Source organism: Stegodyphus dumicola, chromosome 6, assembly GCF_044657685.1.
Source record: "Stegodyphus dumicola isolate Sdum_Otavi_A_Nest chromosome 6, ASM4465768v1".
NCBI lineage: Eukaryota > Metazoa > Arthropoda > Arachnida > Araneae > Eresidae > Stegodyphus > Stegodyphus dumicola.
Window position 1 is genome coordinate 155,951,744 of NC_140773.1, and position 23,449 is coordinate 155,975,192.

Consider the following 23,449-nt stretch of genomic DNA (forward strand, 5'->3'; position numbering starts at 1 on the left):
ATTTTATTTTATTGTTGAAGAAAAAAAGAAAACCCAATTATATATGAAAAAGCAAAAAGTTATATTAATTGATAGTATAGAATAGTTTTTTAACTCTAATAAATGATTGCTATTTATCCACCTTTTGATGATAAAAGAAAGGCAGGCCCACCTGGTCCCCCTTGAGAAGGTTTTAAATTAACTGATGATAGAAATTATGATATGGATAATAAAATTTTAAAAAATTGTAAAAATCCTATAGATGATCAGGATGTTATTACAAAAATGTATGTTTTGCGTGCATTGGCAAATTTAAGAGAAATTGTTGATTTAAATAAATATAATCTTGATGACAGTTTTCTAAATTTAGTTAATGAAACAGCCGATAAAATACAATCATTAGATCAAAGTATTAGAAAAGAAATGGATAATTATTTACATTCAAAAGATGGCCATGTTTTTGATGCAAAAGATAAAAGAATTTGTAACGTTAAAGATCCGATAAATGGTAAAAATGTAGTTAATAAAAGATATTTAGAAAATAATGCAATAACATTATTATCAAATGAGAAATATAAAACAAATAATAAAATTATAACAAATGTAGCTAATCTTGTTAATGATATGGATGCAGTTAATAAAAAAATATGTAGATAAAGCTATATATGTTGAATCTGAAAATAAATTAGATGAGCATGGCACTGTAATATTTTAAAATGTTAAAAGTGATTATTGTACAGAAGATTTAAACTTTAAAATGGATTTGAACATAATAGTCACTTTATTTTTAAATGCTAAGGGTTATAGAGCAACAGAATTATTGTTTTATATAGCTGATGGTACTACAAAGAGGGGAAGGCCAAAAATATATAGGACAGAGCAAAATGTTGTGGATCAAGCTGCTATTGGTCCTTCATTTTTTTTTTAAATTGGAAAAAAGATGAAGTATTAACAATACTCTTACTAGATTTTGGAGGTATATTGGAAATTGAAAATATTTTATTAAAAATAGAAATTATATGAATAAATAAATGATAAAAAATTAAAGATTATACAGAACCAGAAGAATTACCTGATGCTAATCAACATCCATAATTACCTCAACATCCATTCAGATTATTTATAGAAGGCCCATCCGGATGTAGTAAAACAATTATTAATGGTTTTGAAAAGCCAAAAGATTTAAGATTAGATTTTGATGCATTATACATATGCACAAAACATATAAATGAACTCAAATATTCTAAATTACAAGAAACATATACTTTCTTTGAAGATTTGGAAAGAGATTATATTCTTAAAGCTGTAAAAAAAAAAAAAAAAAAAGATTAAAGAAAGAAATATTAAATTTTTATGATAAATATAAAAAAGAAGTGTTATTTTCATCAGATTTAAATTAATTTATAACAGTTGATGATTTAGATCCCTCACGTAAAAATCTTGTTGTTTATGATGATTGCGTAACAGAAAAAAAATCAATAAGATAAGATATTGAAGATATGTTTATTAGAGAAAGAGAGAAAAATGCCTCTATTATTTACATATACCACAACTTTTATTTATCTCCTATCACTATTAGGAAAAATTGTAATTATTTTATTTTTTAATACACAATCTAAAAAAATTCAGCAAATAATAAGAGACGTTGATGGCTATAAAAAAATATCAAAAGATAAACATGTCATTATTAATCGGTATATATATTTTAAGTGTTTCCTGTTTATCAGCATTTGTTTTTATACCTCTTGCAGCCTTAAGTGTAGTAATTACTGAATTCCTTGAAATTAAAGGAGAATACAAACAATGTTATATTTTTTATAAGCATTATTATCTAGATCAATTACAGAAGAAGAAGTTTATCAAGGAAAACAAGATTTTGTAACTACTTTAAAATATCCAAAGAATTTTTATCCCTAATAAGTGCAGGAATTCTTCAAATAATTGAAGAAAGTAACAATATTTCAAATGACGTTATAAACAATTATTAAATTCTTGATTTTACATGATCACAATCTGAGCAGAGGTAATGGATACAAATTTTTTGACTTTTTAAATGCCTGTTCCTGACAATTAAACGGATATAAATATATTCATAAATCCTAAGAATTTCAGCCTAATAAATGGATGTTAACTGGGGTGAAGTTTCTAAAAACACAGGTTTAAGTGAAGATTTAATTAGAAATTTTGAAAATGCAGTCGATTGGCAATTGATATCTAGATATCAAAGATTATCAGAACCTTTCATTAGTGAATATAGAGATAGAGAGTAAGATATATTAGTAGAGCTGATATATCAGAAATTAAGTAATATATTTATGATTATGCATAAAAATGAAATTAAATCGGATATAATATCTAGATCTCAACAATTGTCTGAAATATTTATTTTAGATAATGAAAATAAAGTAAATTGGGATAACATATCAGAATATCAGACATTAAGTAATAATTTTATTTTACAAAATTATAAAAAATAAAATATATAATTAGAAATGTCATATGTTTTAATTCAAAAAGGGTTTAAAATAGGCATTTCTAGATATCAAAAACTATCAGAAAATACTGTAGAAGAATTAAAAGGTATAGTTGATTGGGATGAAATCATGAAGTATCAAAGTCTGACTGAAAACTTTTTAAATAAACACGAAGATAAGGTTGATTGGTGTAAACCTGAATTATATAAACAATTACCTGAAAATTTTATCGAAAGACATAGAGAATTCATATTAAATTATTAGCCCATATGTGTGCAACTCTTAATAGAAATTATGTATGATAATTTTCCATGATTTTATTGCTTTTTTCTGAAATTTTAATATTTCTTTGCCTCATTTGAATTTTTTTTTTTTAATTTGGGTCTTGAAAAAATGTATAAATAACTTGATTTTTTAATTATTTTTATTATTTTTTGTTCTTTTTTATGTAGTTTGTCTTTTTTTTTATTAAAATTAATGAAAATTTTGCCTGAGTTTTTCCAGGTTTTTAAAAAAACGAGAACATGTGAAATAAAATGAAGAATTTCCGAAAATGTGAAAAAACGCTATGTTTATGTGAAAATGTCATATGCTTTAATTCAAAAAGGGTTTAAAATAGGCATCCTATGTCCTACACTATGGTGGCCCATAGTATAGGACATAGGCTGCTCTTCAGGTAAGGTAGATAAGGGATCCTCATTTGCTCGTCCAGGGACCGTCACTGATCCATGTTTATATGCAAGGGTTTTTATTATTATTTTTTTGTAATATTATGTGATTTTTCTCAAAGGTTTATTTACTTATATATGATAATTACACTGATATATAATAATTACAATATTTACTTATCTTTATCATAAAATATGATTGTAGGCAAATGGTAATAAGAATATTACAATTAACTTATGTAGTAATTCTTGAATACCTTGTAAAGTTTGGCCGATGCTATTTGCACCACTGGTGCCTTTAGCCGCTTAAGCTACTCACACCAACATTAACCACTCATGCGCATTGAGTTGTCAGATCCGTCAATTGAACCCCATCGAAAGGAACGGATTCTACGTACGCGAACTGTTGTAGTGAATCTTTTTTTTAAAAAAAGGCGGGTTTCCACCTTAGTGTAGTTTTAAGCGTTGGCGACTTTCAAAAGTTTTGAAAGGAAAATGGGTTCCTTTTCTTATAAAAAGAAGGAACATATTTCCTTTTATTAAAATATATATAAAAAAGGGCAGATTTTTATGTTGGCAATGATTATCCCTTTCTTAAACGGTTTGAATAGTTTAAATGACTGATTTGGGGGGGGACAAAATCTTGTTTACATTTTTTGTACTTCTTAGAATACATTTAGCTTTAAAGATGTGTTTTGCCCAATCAAGACTTTAATTCATTCCTCTTTGAAAAATTTCATCCGATAAAATATACTAAAAGTTAGACAGAGGATTTCTTTGTAGAAAATTTAGACATGAAATAAGTTAAAAGCGATTATATCAACTATTAAATGAATTATACTGTATGCCTGCTCATTTTTTTTTATGGAAATACTTGGCATTTTCAGGATACAAAAAGTGCTTCAAAGAAATTTGAAATATTAGTACAAACACATTAATCAATTATTCTACTCTTTTTTGTTTTCCAGAAATTGCTAGAACTATCTCGTGCTGCCGAATTAAAAATCTATAAAAAGCCAGAGACAGAACACCTCAGTTCAGATTTACAAAGGGTGTGTTAGGAACTCAAATAGTATCCAAAAAGCCATGAAAGAAGCAGGAACTCATAATAAATTCCAACTAAAAGCGTCTGAATTCCCCACCCTTTCAAATACAAATGAACAAACCAACTCTAACAACACAGCATGGCCCAGCAAGAAAAATCAGGATACAGAAAATGAAAATGAAATGTCCATTTTTACATGGATAAAAACCCACCTGAAGATAGAAACTTAAGAATGTACAGACATTTAAGAATGCAAAGTTAATGATGAGCAAACTTGAAGTTGGCATCGCTGCCCTTGATTATTTTTCAAGTATTGATTTGAAATTCTAGTTTAAAAAAACTACAATTCCCCAACTGCAACTTAGACTCATCTAATCTTCATCTTGAAATATTCAACCTGCAACTTGATGACTGTGCATAGTTTTTATTTAATAAAGATTTTACTCTCTTTTTGGACTTTGTGTATTTTTGTGTAATTGTGCTTCGTACACTAACCGCTCAGCGCATTGGTTCTCTCAAACCTCGCCTACAAGTTCAAGTATTTCATTTTTAACATTAAAAATTGTGTGTAAATAGTGCAATCTGTCTTTTTTCTCACTGCTTTGGACTATGGACTAATGAAAAACACAAAAATGTATTTCATTATAAGCTAACTTTAGTTTTACTTAATTCATGAGCTTTCATTATTATTTTTTGCCTTGTGCGACGATGTACAAGTGTAGATCTTTAATTATTTAAACCTAGTAAATGTCTAAATGGTTATAATTTTCAGTGTACTGGTAAAAACTCCTAGTACTTGAGGCCGGAAATAAAGATACGATACAAGATACAAGATCTCTCAGTTTAGTTGCTTAGTTACTGTTTTGCGAGATGTTTAGTTAGCTGCTGTTATTATTGTTGATCGGATTAGCTTTCTCTGCACAGTGGATTGCGTTCTTTTTAACATTTTAGTAGCTTAAAGTATAGCTACTGATTATATTGCGTGATATTGTACAAATATCTTTGAGGGAAAATGTTCTGTTATATTTCTTTCGATAAGAATAAATTTGATTAACCTTTTATCGGACTTGCGCATTCAATCTGTTATGAACCCGTATGTGCGCAACACGTTTTAGGTGTCAGAAGTGGGATTGAATGCCAATAACAAAAGCAATGGAGGAGCAGTTAAGACTGTTGATGGCAGCCTTTGCTGCATTTAAAGAAGAAATGAAAGATTCCGTTAAAGTAGAGATGAAGGCTGTTAAAATAGCGATGAAAACTGTTCAGGAAATGATGGAAGCTAGTCAAGAATCAGTTAAAAAAGAGATGAAAGCCTATCAAGTATCACTTAAAGGAGAGATTGAAGCAGGTCAAGAAATTGAAAGAGAAATTACCTGCATAATACAAAACAAATCTGAAGATATGGAAAACAGAAAAGATGTGGTAGAAAATAAAGTTGGAAAAATTGAAGAAAAAGTTTCTTCTGTCAAAAAACAAATAGAAGAGAGAGTTTCTGCCGTGGAACAACAAATCGATTACAGAGTTTGTTCTGTGAAAGAACAAACAGAAGAGAGAGTTTCTGCTGTAGAACAACAAACTGATGGCAGGGTTTCTGCATTTGCCAAAGAAGTTAATAACCTGAAATTCGTAGCGGTAGCGGCGAGCAATTCTGCTGGTTTTAAATTTTTATCCATGCCTGAAATTATTCACATATGATGGGAAGACATCTTGGCAAGTGTATAAGACACAATTTTCTATAGTGGCAGAAGCGAATGGATAGATTACCCAAACTAAGGCCTGTCATATCACCGCTTCTCTGAGAACAAATATCCTTCAAATTCTCTCCGAAAAGAAAAGGCCGAAGCTCTGTCCGGCGCACTGGTAAAAGGTTTCGAAGCTCTGTCCGGCACACTGGAGCTGCGCTTGAAGCAAGCAAACTGGGGAGAAGTGTTTAAAAGACTACATGTTTCAATTAAAATCTCATCAACAAAAGCCCCGGAAACTCTCCAGGAACTAGCTATGGATGTTTAAAGGCTGTCTCATCTCACCTTTTTGGAGTGCCCGACAGAAACATGAGAAATCCTGTCTCTGCAATACTTCATCGATGGCATCCAGGATCCTGAAATACAGAAAGCTCTGTGCATGGAGAATGTCAAGGACTCAAAAAGCGCTCTAGTGTATGGTTTGAAATTCGAGGCAGCCCAGCAAGCAACTCATAGAGACTGATACCCAATAAGAACTGTTAAGTCCACGAGCCAGTGCAGCAAGCAATGTCTCATTTAGAAGATTTATCCAGACAAGTCAATGCTTTGATACGGAATAGGAGTGAGAAGGAACTGAAGTGCTGGAAATGTTGTACTGAAGGCCATGTTTGAAGAAACTGTAGAACACCACAGAGCACGAAAATTAACACAGACGATATAAACAGACAAGTCAGTACTTTGAGACGGAATAGGAGTGACAAGAAACCAAAGTCCTGTTATGAGAAAGCAAAAGAAAAGAAGGGGGAAAAAAGAAAACTAGTAGCCATAGGATATTTTTATGGCAAAGGATTTCATTTTTCAAACAATGACATCTAGCCCCTTCTCTACTGTTTTCTATCTACACCATAAAATTTCCTTCCTACAGATATGGTAACATTTAATTAAATATTCCTGTTTAATATTCAGTTAATATTGCATAAATTTTAGATTTAATTAATCTGATTTATTTCGTACTATGACTTTAATATAAATGAATACAAAGTACTCTTTTATAAGCAATCATTTTATTGGGTCTGGGAATAAATACATTCATTTCACTCTTAATTCAGGTCATTTCGGTTTATAACATTTCGGATGATTAACTACTTTCAGAAACGAATTAAGCTAATAAACCAAGGTTTCACTGTACCTTAAAACTGAGTTTAGGGCAAAAAATACCATGATTTGTCTATAAAAAAACTAGAGAATACAAGAAATAAATAAAAGAAAAAAAAAAAAAAAAAAGAAAGTATACAAAAATGGTGACGTTGCTTAACTGAAGGATTACTAAGAGCATGGTTTCCAGAATTTGGCACATTCTGAAAATTTAGCAACTTCTTCTAAGGTAGTTTCACTAATATATAAGTGCTTAAGAGCTGGTGTGGTAACCATTACTCTTGCTAGAAGGGGAAAAGATTTTTTTTTTAAATCTAGGTCTATCAATATGACAGCTGAATCTACTAATGACCAAACCAAAGAGAGTGGCTAGTTTTTCAGTATGTGAACTGAATAGTTTACAAAAAAAAAAAAAAAAAAAAAGTTAAAGAGTAACATATATACCTTGTTTAAAAATGTTTTAATAAAATGAGCAACTTCAGATTCAGGTGATAATTCAACCACTGGAATACTCAAATCTTGATTTTCAAAATGCTATTAAAGAAAACTATAAATAAAGATAACAGTTTACATAATAATATGCACAGTTAATATAAGTATATATACTTATCAAACATTTAGAATTCTTATGCTTTCAAAAAGTACATAATTAAGTAATGTGGAAAATCATAATTAAAACAGCTATAGTGAAACGTTCTAGAAATAACCACCCAAGATTGCGGATGTTCACTTTTGTAAAGATAGTCAAATTAGAGATGCAACTTTCAATAATAATGTTTATATATGTTCCAGGTATAAAAACTGAATAAAATTTTTAATTATGTGCCAAATAATGTAGTTTGTCTATACTCAGTTTTACTTGGCATGCCAGTCTCTCCTAAATACTCATCGTCAAAGCTATGAGGTATTTGTCAAGTCATTCGTATTGACATTCACTGTAAGTTTCACTGTATAACAATTGCTTCAAAAACAGATATGTACAGTTTTAATAATAATGTTACGAATTTTATAAATATGTAAATAATTAGAGGGAAATTACATGTAAAATTGTAATACCTCACATATATTATAACATGAAATGCCACAAAAATGCAAAACTCTGCCGCAAAAATAATGCTTATAGGGACAAGTCCATTTAACACTGAGGCAGTGGCATAGCTAGGATTCCAGTGCCCGGGGACAACTAAAGAATTTGCGCCCCCTTCTGTGTGCCAAGAGTGAAAAACATTTCAATAAAAAATTTTGTAGCATCAATTTGGCGCCACCTGGATGTTGCGCCCGGGGACAGATGTCCTCCTTTGCCCCATCCTAGCTACGCCACTGCACTGAGGTAAATGGCTATCTCACCAAGGTGGAGAGATAGTGCCAAGATGGCGATGGTTTTAGCGACTTATTTTTGTCACCAAATTTGGAGGAAAATTGCCAAACTGGGTGACATTTTGGTTCAATCCCTGTATAACCTAGTAACTGGTCTGATTACTATATGTAACTGTATTCAGCCTTATATAAAACTGTAACTGTATATGTATATGTCTTCCCCCAATTACAAGAAATCAAAGGTGCTGAAAATTTCTTGCCTATGGGAAAAAACTATGTAAGACCAGAGAGAGCATCAGATCTCAATTTTTAGTTTGGAGTATTCAGAAATCTCTGCACGAGCTTCAATCTTTAGATGCGCTTTGCATTGTGTTAGCATTCTTAGCAGTTTGTAGTGGTATCTACTGATTGTACTGTGTGATACTGAGAGAACCTGTAGCAGTACTTTTGTGAAATCTTTAGAAATGCACAATCTTTAGAAAATGCCTACACAGCCAGCCTGTTCGCAGGATTCGAACTTCGGACGAAATTACCAGTGTTCAGTGACTTTACCGATCAGCCATTAGTGAGCTAAAGATGAAGGAGTACAATACATACACCAAATCATAGACACTATCACAGTACCAGCAAGAATAGAATTATTTCTGGGATCCATAGTTGAAAACAGAAATTTTCGGTACAGCATAGCGGAAAATCCTAAGAATTATAACAGCCCGAAAGGAGAACTAGTAGACTCCGCACTCTTTCACCTATCGAGAACCATCATCCCAGTGAGAGTTGCCAATATAAATGACGAGGCAAAAGTCATTAGGAAAGGCAAAATGATTGCAGCGTGTATTCCAGTGACTTGCATTAACGGAACCAGCAGTCCTCCAGTCTCTGTGTCTTTGGAGAGCCTAACATCAGAGTTATTGCAGAATGCATAAGTAAGCGATGAAGACAGAATTGCTGCAGAACGCATCATTCAAAAATTTCGTGATGTTTTCTCTCGTACAGTTTTTGATGTAGAAAGAACAAGACTAGTACAGCATAAAATTTATACGGGGGATCATTCACCAGTCAAGAGATATCCAAGATGTCTACCAAGTACTAACCAGGAAAAGATAGGAAAACTTGTAAAGGACACACAAGAAAGCAACATTATCAAGCTTTCAGTACATCCTTGGGACTCTACTATCCTCCTCATCAGAAAGAAGGGTGGTTCAACTAGATTTCGCACAGACTACTCTGCTTGCGACATCATGAAGAAAGACAGCTATCTTTTCCCAAAAATGATGACATTTTGGACACTCTTTCTGATAGCAAGTGGTTTTCAACACTTAATTTAAAGTGTGAATATTAGCAGCTAGAGATACACCCTGATGACGGAGAAAAGACAATTTTTACTATTGAACAAGGATATTAGCAGTTCAGAGTGATGCCATTTAGATCACATTATTTGGCGGCAACATTCGAATTCCTCATGGAGACCCCGTTGAAAGGTCTTTCCTATTAAGTATGTCTGATACACCTTTATGACATCATCATCGACAAGAAAATTTTGGAGATCATTCAGAAAATATTAGGAGAGTACTTCAGAAATTGAATGTAAAGTTAAGTCCTACTAAATGTAAATTTTTAAGAATGGAAATAACTTACCTCAGACATGTCACCTCAACTGAACATGTGTGAACTCCATAAACACTTAATGAATACAGAAGAAGTGTCGGCAGCTAAACATAGGAGATGCCCCAAAAATAATCTATTACCTAAGAAGTTTCTCGGAGATTTGCGAAAGAATTTTCTTCCATCGCAAGACTCCTTCACAAACTGACAAAAAGCAAGCAAAAGTTCTTGAGGACAAAAGGATGTGCGAAGCTGCATTTAACAAACTTTAACAAAAGGCGGCGGGGGGTGTTACACACGTCCGTAGCATACTTTAACTGCATGTGCCCCTGGGTAGTGCTAAACATGCAGCAGCTTTCTCTTGTTTTGCTGCATGCTCGAAAGAGTCTAGGCAGGCGTAATAAAAAAAATTAACAAATCGAAAGAGGCTTTAACATCTGTAATAATCCTAACAAATCTTTATCTCTACAAAGCGTGATGATCTGAGCAATGAGAGTGCTGGTGCTATTTTGTCCCAAGAAATAAACGGTCAAGAACTTGGCATGACATACTGGAGCAAGTGAAACCGGAAAGGAATAACTGTGTCACCAGCAAAGCGTTGCTGGCAACAGTTAAAGGAGTAGAACATTTCCACCATTACCTCTATGGCAGAAAATTATTGCTCTGCACAGATCATGCATCTTTGTCCTAGCTCTAAAATTTCAAGAATCCCAAAGACTAAATGGCCAGATGGATACAGAGGCTTCAGGAATATGACATCATTACTGTAATCAGAAAGGACTATCACACGGAAATGCCAAAGCCCAGTCTAAAGGACCCTGCCCGGAAAGCTGCCACTATTGTTTCAGGGTCGAACCAAAATACAAGCTACTTAATCCGGTCGCATGACAGGCTACAACTCTGATCGAGACCCATGGATTGACGAAGTCAAGTAAGACCATTTGGAAGACGGGTGACATTAAACCTATAACTCACTTAATCTTCAAATAGGAAACCTACCTGGCAAGACATTTTGTTCTATAGTTCTATGACAAAACAATATTGGGATCTGTGGGATTTACTCAATATACGAAATGAAAAACCATCAATGTTCCAATCTGCACGAAATGAGATTTCATTCGAATTAATCAAAGAGTGTATGGCAATGTTCGAAAGATATGGAATCAGTAGAAATCTAAGCAGCCAACTGGTTTGCAGCAAGTAGATTGCTATCAGATTCCTCTACTACTAGTCTAAGGAAATGATATTAATAAAAATTCGCATGGAAGAAATCAACATAGCTGGAAAAAACTTATAAGAGACTGATGAAAGTCTGTTCTTGAAAAGAAAAATTAATGTTGACCACGTTGTGCTGCCTTAATGGATTTTCGCCAGTATTTGCAGGAAAAATAAAAATATTTTTCTTATTGCAATGCCTGACTGAAAAGCCAAAACTTTGTTAAGGTGGTCTACTACAGCAGCATTACAATACTAAAAATTTGTTTACACGCAGAATCGCTAATTAAGAAACTATGTTGCGTGAAATTTGGCAGAAATATAAAGCAATAGGTCAGTTTTGGAATCAAAATGTTAGAATCAGGTTTGGAATGAAATTTACTTAAATATTATATTTAAAAAAAAATTAGTTTGAAATACGTAATTTTAATGTGTAGTTTGGAAAGCCATCAATAGATGGCGCTACGAGTTAAAATTTAGCATTGTAATCTTATTTCTGCAAAAATTCACAAAGTAATTGATTTTGATATCAGTTATAAATCATATTTTTTTCTAAATAATATTTAGAAGCGTTTCATATATTCCTTTATACACAGTTTTCACTAAACAGTGTCAGCTGTCAGCGGAATGACGTATTTACGGCAACCCTATTGCATTGCTATTCCGCACTCGTTTTGTTTACATTTATTTGTACTGTGGTCAGTTAGCAAAAAATATGCGAAAATATCAAGGACGACCGAAAAAACATCCTGGTGTTAATAAAAGATCCAGAATTCAGCGAAAACGTCGAGCTCAAGAAAAAAATATGAAATTAAATTCCCGAGAAGTGGAAGATTCCGAACAAGCGGATGTTTTCGAAAGGTGAGAAATAATTTATTCTTTATATCGACTACCTCGTGTTTATGATTTCGTAGTAAGTTAATTCCGAAGTAAAATATGCGTATTTTTTTTATTGAAGCTCAGAAATTATTGATACAACTGCATCTGTGTCAAAGAAGAATCATTGCCCGGATGATTTTTTTTTACAATGTAAGGGTTTTTTTTTTTTTTTTTTGTATGTGTATGTTTGTGTGTGTGTGTATGAGGGGATGCTAATAATTGTTCAATTCTGTTATAACAATTTATTCCTCCATTCACACTAAATTGTTGGGAAATATTGAAAGGGTAAATTCCAATTCACAAGGAATTGCTGAAATAATTCAATCTTTTCAAAAGTATGAGCATGTTCTTGCGATCTAAATTGAATTCACCATCATTACATGGTATTATTGGAAATTTTATAGTCATATGTTTGCTACGAAATACTTCAGTTACCTATGGTATATTTTTACAGGTGTATGCACATTTCATTCATGTGCTCGCTGTTCAACTTGCTTTTTTTTATTATGTCATTTACTTGGATGTTAAAACTTTCTGGTACTTTTCCGTTTTGCCGGCGCAAGCGATAAATTCGCCAATAATGGTACAACCGATGCCAAACGGAATATTCTCGCTGGTAACCTTTTACGCCTCATTTTCAAAACAAGTCGCAGCTTTTTCTTATCAGATTGATTGTTTCTTTCAATACTGGCATACTGTAATTACATAGAATTTTTATCAGATAGTTCAGTTTTATATCTAAGGCCATTTTCGGAAATTAAGTCAATTAGGATGCAATCACAGCTCTTACGCGAAGCCGAAAATATAGAAAAGGTAAAGTCAAGGGTTAAATTCATCAATTCTAATAAGGATACATTAGCGAAGTAAAGCACTGCAGTTTTACATAATTTCTGAGTAAGCTATTCGTACGCATTGAAATATTTCTTGCATTTAAACTTGTGTTCGAAATTAAGATTTAACTTGAAATTAATGTAGATAATTACTGAGAGCATTAGATTTTTGTAGAGTAGTTTACGGGAGATGAGATCGCTTGGGGTCACGTGATATGAACCGGCGAATTAGGATGTTGAACCATGAAAGCATAGTAAATTCTGTCATTAATGTCTTTTTACAAATTTATTGTCTTTATTTATTGGCTTTTTATAAACATTTAAGCGATATTAAAATGTTTATGCCTTCAAAAAAAGAAGTCTTAGAACTAAAATTTTTTAAATATTTTTTATGTGTATACTGTATGTTGTCGCCAATAAAGTCTGCTTGGCGAGATTTGCGCCGGCGAAACGGAAAAGTACCAACTTTCTTTTAGCGTTGGAACATTTTATGATCATTTAGTAAAATTTATATATAAATATATATTATTGCTTGTTTATTTATGGTTCTGTGTATTTGTCATGTATGCATGTTGTGAAGTGTAGTTTTTGAAAAATATGTCACAAATGGTAAATTCCACCAAACGCTGAATTGGATTGATATTGGGATGCAGGTAATTAGAAAATATCTGCCGTGTATTTTGAGCGTAAACCATACTATTGCCAAGAATGGGACCAATACGCTCAGGCTTGCTTAGCCTTTTTGCCATTGTCCAAATTGAATTATCTCTAGTAGAAAAGGAGTGAATGATTTCTCTGTATAACAATAAAATATCTGTCTGATAAAAAATCTACCAATAAGAAACTTTTCATATGTTATGTGACAGACTTTCTGCAAACAGAAGTCCTTAGCTCTGTTCTTGTACATGTTTTTTAATTGTGGTTCAGATGTGTACTTCTCAAAGGAATTCTTCTCATAGGAAGATTGTCTGAACATTTAAAAACTATATTCTGCTTTTAGGGGCCTAATATTTTAGGCCCCTAAAATTAATATTGAAATTTCTAAAATCTTGAAAAATATGTCATCTGGATTCCGTGCAAAAAATATAATCCCTTTTTCATTTCTGCATTTGCAATTCCTGCATTTTCTTTATTCCTACATTTTTTAACTGGAAGGAATTTCATTCGCAGAGCCCTCTAATTTATTCTTACAAATCATGTAGTAATGTACCATTTTAGATAGATATAAATAACACATTTTGTAATTTTTCTAAACTGTGGTTATACAGCATGATATAATAGCTACACAAGTATACAGCAATATCTGTCGCACTGTCTGAGATGGGTGGTAGTCATACATGGCTTAATGCTTAAATTTGTTATGTGTTATTTATTTATTCATGTTTTTTTTTTTTTTTTTTTTTTTTTAATTATGTTATAGCAGTTTATTTCTTTCATTCTTAGGTCTGGAAGTGAAAAATTTGACTTTTCTACGCCAGAAGTTACAGCTAATGTTCCTAAGACAAACCAGGCTTTCTTGAGGTAAGTTGGTTTATTTCTAAAATAGATATTAGCTGTGCATGATATTGAAACTCTTACAGTTACTTAATTATGGTTAACTAATTATGTATTAATTTAGAAGTCAAGCAACCAAAATCAGCGTTATATTTTCAAATAGTGAATATTTCAAAATATGATGCTGATTTTGGTTGCTTGACTTCTAAATTAATACTTGATCAGCGTGTTATTGTATCTTAATTAAACTAATTATGGTTCTTTTCTTCTCAGTTCTGATCTGGACATTTCAGTTATTGACTCTGACGTAGAAGGTAGAAATACAAGCTCTCTTTTGGGGTAAATATGTATTTCTCTATGCCAAAATTAAAATGTCATCATATATGTTTTTCTTTTATGGTGTTACATTATGTTGTTTACATACTGATAGCTATTAAAACTGTTAAATATAATATTGTAGCTATCAAAAAGAGGGGGATGAATTTGATTTGTACCAAATTTGGACGTTTTGCATGAAAGAACTTCAAAATAAAAGATTTTTTTAAAAATATATTCATTGAAATCAGTGAAATTTTCAGACGGGACGCAGAAGCAAATGAAAATATTTTGGGATTCGATTCTTTTGATGGGAGCCTCATCAATAAGCCTACTATCTTTTTTAAATATTGCTTCTTTTTCATTGTTTTCATGATGTTTTATGTTCCCTTCATGAAAGAGATTTTTAATAATTTAAATTTTGTTAATAAAATATAACAAAATGAAATCTGTGATTATGTGCCTATTATTTTTTCCATATATATTTATTTGAGGAAAGCCAAAAATTTCCTTTTACAGAATTTTTAAGAAAAATATAAGGATAAAATTTTTTAAATAATTCTGATTACTACCTTTGCTTTTCTCTCGTAATGTGCCTCAAGTTAGACAACAAATTTAAGTCATGTGATCTTTTTTTCCCAAGTTTTTTTTTTAGGCTTAGGAGTATAAATTGCTTATCACCACAAGATATTGCATCTTCTTAGTATGCCATCCTAAGGCTCCGTTCAGATGATGGTATAAATGTCATAGACGCATAATCATAAGGCATAAAATGTGGGAGTTCCATTCACACCTGCGAGAGAGGGTCTAAGCCATAGCCAATTAGAGAAGCTAAATTTGTGCATGCATGTATGTGTCTACAGCTTTCTCTCTTAATAGGTTTCATGTATATGCTCTGATTGGCCGACTCTTATATCAAGTCGGCACAAAGTTGAAAACTTCAAGCTTAATGCCCAAATTAGTTTTTGTGACATAGCAAGGTTGCTACGAAGCGTTGTTAGTTGGGAATTATGACATTTATACAACGACGCAGACGCATATGCGCAGTCGTAAAGGTCTTGAGGCACGTGTAAACGCCTATGCGCATGCGTCAACGCGGCGCATGCGCAGAATGATTTTAGCTTTGAGGTCCGGATTATAGATCATTCCGGATTATGGGTGTCCGAATTAACGACTTTTGACTGTATTTATCTTTTATAAGTCTTGTGTTTATTTTTTTGTTTACTGCATTTCTTCTAAATAAAAACTTTATATTTGAGTTTTCTGGGTATGAATAAGTATTTTTGTTTAGCTTTATTGTATCAGTACAAACATTGTATTTTGAAATCTCTGTATTTGAATTTGTAGAATTTTTGTTATAAACTACATATATTTTGTAAATATTGTTTAATAATAAAGAGTTTGGTGAGGTGAATAAACATATGAAGGCAGAATTATTCCAAATTAATCTGGCCAACGTTAATTATTGAAAATTCTAACTTGAATTTTCCGTTTAGCCATTTGGCTTCTCAGTGATACCTCTGAAGACCGTTCCTTCCATGTATTGCTGTAAACTGCGCTTGCAGTGAAGTATTGTGGTTTTACTCCTATGTAACATGAATGCCAGCCATTTCTGTGAGGAAGATCTCAAAATCACTACTTCTGTTGAAAGACTGGAGTATAAAGGGTCTAACTTATTCTTATGTTGTGGTACTATGGTATAAATCAAGTGTGATGTGTATATTAGTTTTCTCTTAGGATATCCTCTGCGAAGATACTGCTTCTGCAAAAAAGGTAATTCTACTAACTTTTTCAATTATCCATCTGCTGTTTCAGATTGAAACCAATTTCCTGCATCTGATTGATGTTTTTTGATTTATTTCTCATGCAATTCTGATCTGACATCATCTTCTAAATATTAGTAGATATATATCTGCATTAGTGATAATCAGCTGTGAGCACATAGTGCATCATCTGCAACTCATTTGGGTATAAACTATGCTAGTGATTATAATGTCCTTGCTTTTTCCCATATGCCATATGTTGCATGAAATTTTGTTATATGAATCTAGCTTATAATAGTGCATAGCAAAATTTTATAATTTAGCAGAGGGCACTGAGCAGCAGAATTTAGAGGCAAAAAAATGTGCAGAACTTACGAAGGCATCAGCCAGCAGAATTTAGGATATGCAGAGATTGCATTGAGTGGCAATAGTGCCATATGTTACATTTGCTATCTGCATTATTAATTTGTGAAACAATTTCAGCTGTTTGAAAATCCATTTTTTCTGTTAGAAATTTGTATTTCTTGCAATTTCTTTTTTTGGGGGGGGGGTATGTGATGTACTCTGTTGTCGAGAATATGGTGTTAAAAATATTTTATCATATTTTTTTTCCAGATGTAAATTTTGTGCATGATTTGGCTTTCATTGAGACGTCTCTGGGTAAGGAGTTACTAAGGAAGAGAAACTTACATGCAGTGTCAAATGTATAAGGAATATAAAAGATGCTGTATATTAGTATAAGTTTGAATAACCATAATAAAAAAATTTCTTGAAAATTGTGTTTTTTCTGCGAGTTATTAAAATTGGAAATAATTAATTACAATATTTATGAAAATTTTCGAAAATAAAAATACAAGTAGTATTTAAAAAGTACTGCAAAACTCATTTTTAAGTAGAAAAGTTATTCTCAGATGAAATCCTTTCGATTATGCAAAGGGACTATTTTAGTATTTGAAAGGCTCATTTGAACTCAACAACTGAAACTAACGTATCCCCAGTTCATTGATACCAACCATTTTGTTGGTATCAATGAACCCACTACTTTCTAAAAGCATTTCTGTCAATTACTAAGGGCTAATGAACAGGTGTTGAATTCTCAAGATGAATGTTGCCGAAACAGAAAAAAATTTACTTCAGAACATTTTGCAGTAGCTCAAACAAAGTCACGGACCTGATCTATACTGTAGTCAGGGAGAAATTATTCCCCTTCCTTTTCTTTCAAAAGCTGAGTTTCCACAACGCACAACGGGAGGCCGTTGCTAAAAGCTGTGGAACCAGTTTTATAGCTATTTTTAGCAACTTGTGAGCTGTTTTTCAGATAACACAGTAAATCTCGGGGAGGGGGGATTTGAAATTAATTTAGGTACAGCAAAATTGTAAAATTCAGCGAAGCATCAAGCAATAAAATTTTAGAATTTTGGGGGAAGGGCACTTGACAACAGAATTTATTGCATACAAAGTCAGCAAAATGCATAGCGCCGTACCTGATTCCTGATACAGCAGTATTCATTATTAATAGCAAACTTGTTTGAGGATAAGTTCGAAAAAATGTTTTCTAGTTGTTACCTAAAATCGGTAAACAATAATCTTTGAAAGATTATTCGATTATATCGCTACTAATACGGTAAAAATTTGAATAGCAATCAGAAGCCGTATCTCTAGGGTCTTCACGTCACGATTTATTTTTATTTGTTCGAATATGATATTTAGATCTCTCTTCCTACAAGTATGTATCTTCGTACGTATAAAGTATCAAAAATAATAAAAGTAATTAATAAATTTTCTCTAGTTGCCCTGAAAACTACATCTGAATATAAAGATAAGAAAGACATCAGTAAATTGCTGTTATTTGCTGATCATAATGGTAATCAACCGAACGTGATCACATATACCGTCTTCAAAACTTTGATTTTTATCAAGATTCATATAAATACTAGGTTTTTGTTAGTCACGTAACTAGGCATCTTAAATTTAAGATGACAGATGAAATAACACTAGTTCTGAATTAGCTCACTCAGGAAGTGAAATTTTCTCCTTCCCGTCAATATAGCATATTTATAGCTTCCAGTTATGGCGATCACTAACTAAATATGTTATGGATTAGAAGCCTATTGCACTCCATAAGTTTTTCTTTATTTGCTTTATGTGCATGCATGCTTGGTTGAGGAAGAAATTAAAAAGCCCCCCCCTTTTTTTTTACTTAGATTATTCGAATGACTACGCCAGACATTTATTTGTTGAACTGTAATTATAATTTGGAACGTGGTGCTAGAGCCGTTGGAGCCGAACCGAACGCCAGTTTGTTTAGAATTATAGAGTTTGATTACGCATAGACTCCAACTACTACGGATTCTCCGTAGTTTCTACGGAAATTCATGAAAATCTACGAGCTACGAAAAGTATGGAAAAAACTACGGATTTTACAGAAACAAGAGCAGGAGAACCAGTACGCAAAACGGAACCAACTAATTCATCCGATGATTGGCTGAATACTCGTGTTATCATATATCACGTGTTGAGTGCGTTCCTAGTTTTGAAGAATTAGCCAATCGTAGATCAGTAACTCCAACCGTTAACGACTTATCAATAGTTCCACCCAATTGTCTGTCTCCCAGGTTCCTCGCTGATGCGTGTTTAGGCTGCATTCGGCTGCATTGTGTAGTTTACGGCGAGAGCTTAGCGTGTGTCTTGTGAACTGTGAATCAGGTGAAAGATTTTTAATCATAATGCTGCCTCGAACGAAGAAGCCAAAATTATCAAAGCAGAAGTTTAAAGATTCATATTCTTCAGAATTTCCATGCATTAAAGCGTCCGAAATTTCTGTGAATCACGCACACTGCAGTGTATGCAACAAAGACTTCTCAGTTGCTCATGGCGGAAAAGATGACTGTAAACGGCATGTGTTTTCTCAAAAGCATATAGAACTTGGCACCGTAAAATCTAAAGAAATAACAAATTTCTTAATAAAAGATGATGAAACAGATCCTATAAAAACCGAATGCTATTTTGTTCGTTTTTTAACCCTCTGAGCTTTATGACCGGGTTTAGGCGGTCAAGACGGCCTACCTCGAAAGCGTTACGGACACTTCTAGGCGGTCACTGAAAAAGTGTTCGAAAGCGTTACTGACGGTTCTAGGCGGTCAGTGGTGAAGACCTCGAAAGCGTTATGACCGCCTTAAAGCGGCCGTGCAGATGTCTCCTGCCCCCCTTATTTCTGGAACCCTGAAGATCTCTAAATGACAGTTCTCAGTAGGAGGCAAAGAGGATTGCTCTTTTTCGTTTTAGACCGATATGTTTAATCGCCAAGAAAACGCTCGAGCATGTAGTGGTTTATAAACAACAAACAAACGTGGACATTCTTCGCGAAATAAAAAAGTAGCATGTAAGCATGTTTTTTCAATACTCTCTTTAAACAGATAACATTTTCATAAAATATCCTTTAGTTTTTAAATTGAATGTTCAGAAATATGCGAAATGCTCTGAATTCAATTAAAAAATAGCATTAGGAAATATTTAAAATAATTAAATAATTAAAAATTAAAAAATAGCATTAGGAAATTTAAAAAAAATTTACTTATGGATATATAGATACATAATTAAAACCGACAAGTTATAAGTTTTAATTATTCGAGCGAAACGAATAGCGCATTTAATTTAATACTGCATTTAATATGAATTATATATAATTACATGTAAAGAATAACATAATTAAGCAATAATTCAAATAAAAATTAGCCATAACAGTAATTTATAATAAGCGTATTTTGAACGGGTTTATGAAGCATAATCTAATTTGATAGTAAAAATAATAATGGCGAATTATTTATTCATTTTGGAACAATATTCGTGGCTTATACTGGTTTGATGAAGTTCTGTTCAAATTCATTTCAAATATTCCAAATCTTTTTATGTACATTGATTTCAATGCGACTTTTATTAGAAAAAATTTCAATGAGTTTGATTTTCTTACATAATTGCAATTACATTGTTCAACGCAAAATAACTACAAGCAGAAAGGCAAAGGTGTGTTAAAATTTCTGTATTTTGCTATATAAATTATTAAAATAACTAACCTACAGCCTAACAACTGAATGTCCGAAATATAACCCGCAACTTTTCTAAAAGTAACAAATTTCAGTTAAAAAAAATCGCAGTAAATAAATAAAACGAAATACTATTAAGAAAAGAAGCACGAAAATTTATTTATTTATTTTTTTTTTTATATTTATTTACTTTATTTTTAGTTCAATTTGCCCTGAAGGACTTTTAATTTCGCTTTGGCATTTTTCATTGAAAACTATAAACGGCGAATCACTTTTCAAATTGTTACCACTAAATATTATCGCTCTGTATTATACTTAAATTAAATATTGAAGAATCTGCATGAATGTACGCATGTTTCCCGCATTGTGATAAAACAACGGTACCTAGAGCTATCAAAATTTAAATAACGTAATCTTCCATACAATATGGGCATGTGGAAGCCCTAATTTGAATTTGAAATTTGTTTTATTATCGATTTCATATTTTATAACACGTCAACGAATTTTGGATTAAAAAAACTATACGATTTCAAAGCGAGTAATTCAACACCGTACGAAAAAAAATCCTCTTTTTATCTCCAGCGCGAGAGACTCTAAGATACGGTCATTTTAAAATAATTTTGAGATATTGCTGTTGAACTGAACTTTATGGTTTGAGTACGTAGAACATGATATTTAATGAGGTAACACACAAAACGTTAAAAACGCTCCTTAGTTTAAAATCTGAAACCTTTCATATTTTTATTTATTAGTCCAAAGGGACGTATTAGTATTTAAAACAATAGTCCGTGAGAGACTATTGTTTTAAATACTAATACAGTTTTCGTTTTTGCGATTTTGCGTTTAATCACTAGAAACGGCGAATCACTTTTCAGACTGTTGCCACCAAATGTTATTAGTCCCGCATTACATTTGAAGTAATTAAATAATGAAAATCTGCGTAAATGTATGTATATTTCTCGCATTGTGATAAAAAAAAGGTTTGAAAAAAAAACCATCCAAGTTTGAATGACGTAATCCTCCTACGAATATGGGCATGTGGAAGACCAAATTTGAAATTTGGAATTTGTTTTATTATCTATTTCATATTTCGTGAAACTTTAACGACTTTTTGAGTAACAAACTCAAAGATTTCAAAGCAAAAAAAAATTTTGTAAATATTACGCTGATTTTTGTTGTTTGTCTTCTGAATTACTAGTCATAAGTCCCAAATATAAAATTTCAACATTTTATGTTAAGTTATGCGACATACGTACGTGTAAACGTCATGATGGAACTATTCAAAATGGAAATTTCCTTTGAAATATGAAAATCGAAATGTTTCGCGATTACAATACTTTATTTATTTCTCACAAGTCAAAAGTGTCATAAATAACTAACTACTAATAAATTTATGATGCAATCTAAAGAATTATTTAAATCTAACACTTTAAACTGGAATAAACTTATAATATTTGAAAATTAAATATAAACATAATACTAAAATAAGTTGCGAATAATTTGTATTCGAAAAATTGGAACACGAGAGAAAAAAATTCTCACAAATTTCCTTTGTATATTAAAAAGTATTTCCTCAGAAAATAAGTATAAAAAATGCAAGATTAATTTTTCACCATTATCGAAGAAATTCCTTAAAGAAACTGAAAATTTAAAGCATTTTACATAGTTTCTCTTACTGATGTATATTAACTAACTTTCTGTATTCGGCATACATCTTGATTTAAGGTACGAGTAATATACAGCATATGTGTAAGTGTGCAAATTATAAAGTAGTCAAATAGGAGATAAAATACTATTTTAGCAACCAGTCTCGTGACGAAGATACCATAGAGAGAAAAACTAATTTCACTCGCTAAATTCAACGGAGGGGAGAATTAGCTTAATTATATCCACATGGTAAGGGGGGGCCAGCTTTTGAAGCAGTTTGAGTAAAAATGCTTGCCGCTTTTGCGACAGTCCTGGTAAGAAAACACGATTATTTTTAAGTCGTTTCCTGAAAAAACCCGTAACGCTCGGGGGGTTAATTGAACATAATCTACCGCTTTCTGTTTCGGATCATTCCAAAGAGCTTTTCAAAGCAATGTTTCCGGATTCTGCCATAGCAAAAAAATTTAGCTGCGGTCATACCAAAACTGCTGCTATTGTGAAAACGCTTGCAGAAAATACTGTTGCTGATATTATAAAATCAGTGTGCAGTACATCATTTTCTCTAAGTACTGATGGAAGTAATGATAACAATGATAACAAACTGTACCCATTGGTTATAACATACTACAGTAAAGAAAAGGGAGTGATAATTACTTCATTGATTTCTATTTTAGAATGCACGAATAATACACGGTAAAAAAAAAGTTCGCTCTTTACAGGCAAAAGTTTTGTTACAGAAATCAAAAAGTTACAGAAGAATTTCCTGTAATGGTAACAGGTTGAAAGGAAACGGTAGCGGTAACAGCTGATTTGCTTGTAGCATTACAGATAATGTTTCAGTAGCCGCGCGGAAGAATCACGTGACTGACTGGAAATTAGCCAATCAGGAGAAAAGTGTTTGAAAGCTAGTTGTAGAAAAAAACATGGCTGAATGCATGTTGGTTGTATAGCGCAATTAAGTAAGAAAATGTTTACAATTACTGCTTGAAATATTTTTCGTTCATTTTATGCAGATTATTCTCATGCACTTTGCACTGTTATATGTAGTGAGTAAGTATTTAAACGTGTAAGCTTTGCGATTAATTAATATCAGTGTTCGTAATGTCTAATGAGTTGAAAGAGTGCAAAATATTTATTCCAAATGCAGATCTAATAGTAGTATTTTGTCATTGTACATCCGATAAATTACGCCTTAAATTGCCCGTATTATTATTTAAAACTAATTATTCCAAAATTTAATCACTGTTTGTGGTATTTAATTGAAATGGTAATGTGGTTGTTGAAAACAAAACTAATCATGTTAGCGTTCTTTTCCAATCGTCTGACCAAAGAACGTTT

At 32.1% G+C, this 23,449-nt stretch overlaps 1 protein-coding gene across 6 annotated transcripts in view; it reads right to left on the reverse strand.

The window, feature by feature from the left end:
* Window positions 1-23,449, reverse strand: part of LOC118196321 (syntaxin-1B-like) — a 177,756-nt gene that overhangs the window by 113,657 nt on the left and 40,650 nt on the right. For 4 of the 6 annotated variants that reach the window (XM_085819082.1, XM_085819081.1, XM_085819083.1 and 1 more), the window contains one exon: window positions 7,448-7,537. The exons of the other annotated variants lie outside the window; for them this stretch is intronic. In XM_085819082.1, coding sequence (XP_085675208.1) covers window positions 7,448-7,537 — 90 coding nt within the window. The remainder of the gene's footprint in view (window positions 1-7,447; window positions 7,538-23,449) is intronic. 6 annotated transcript variants of the gene reach the window in all.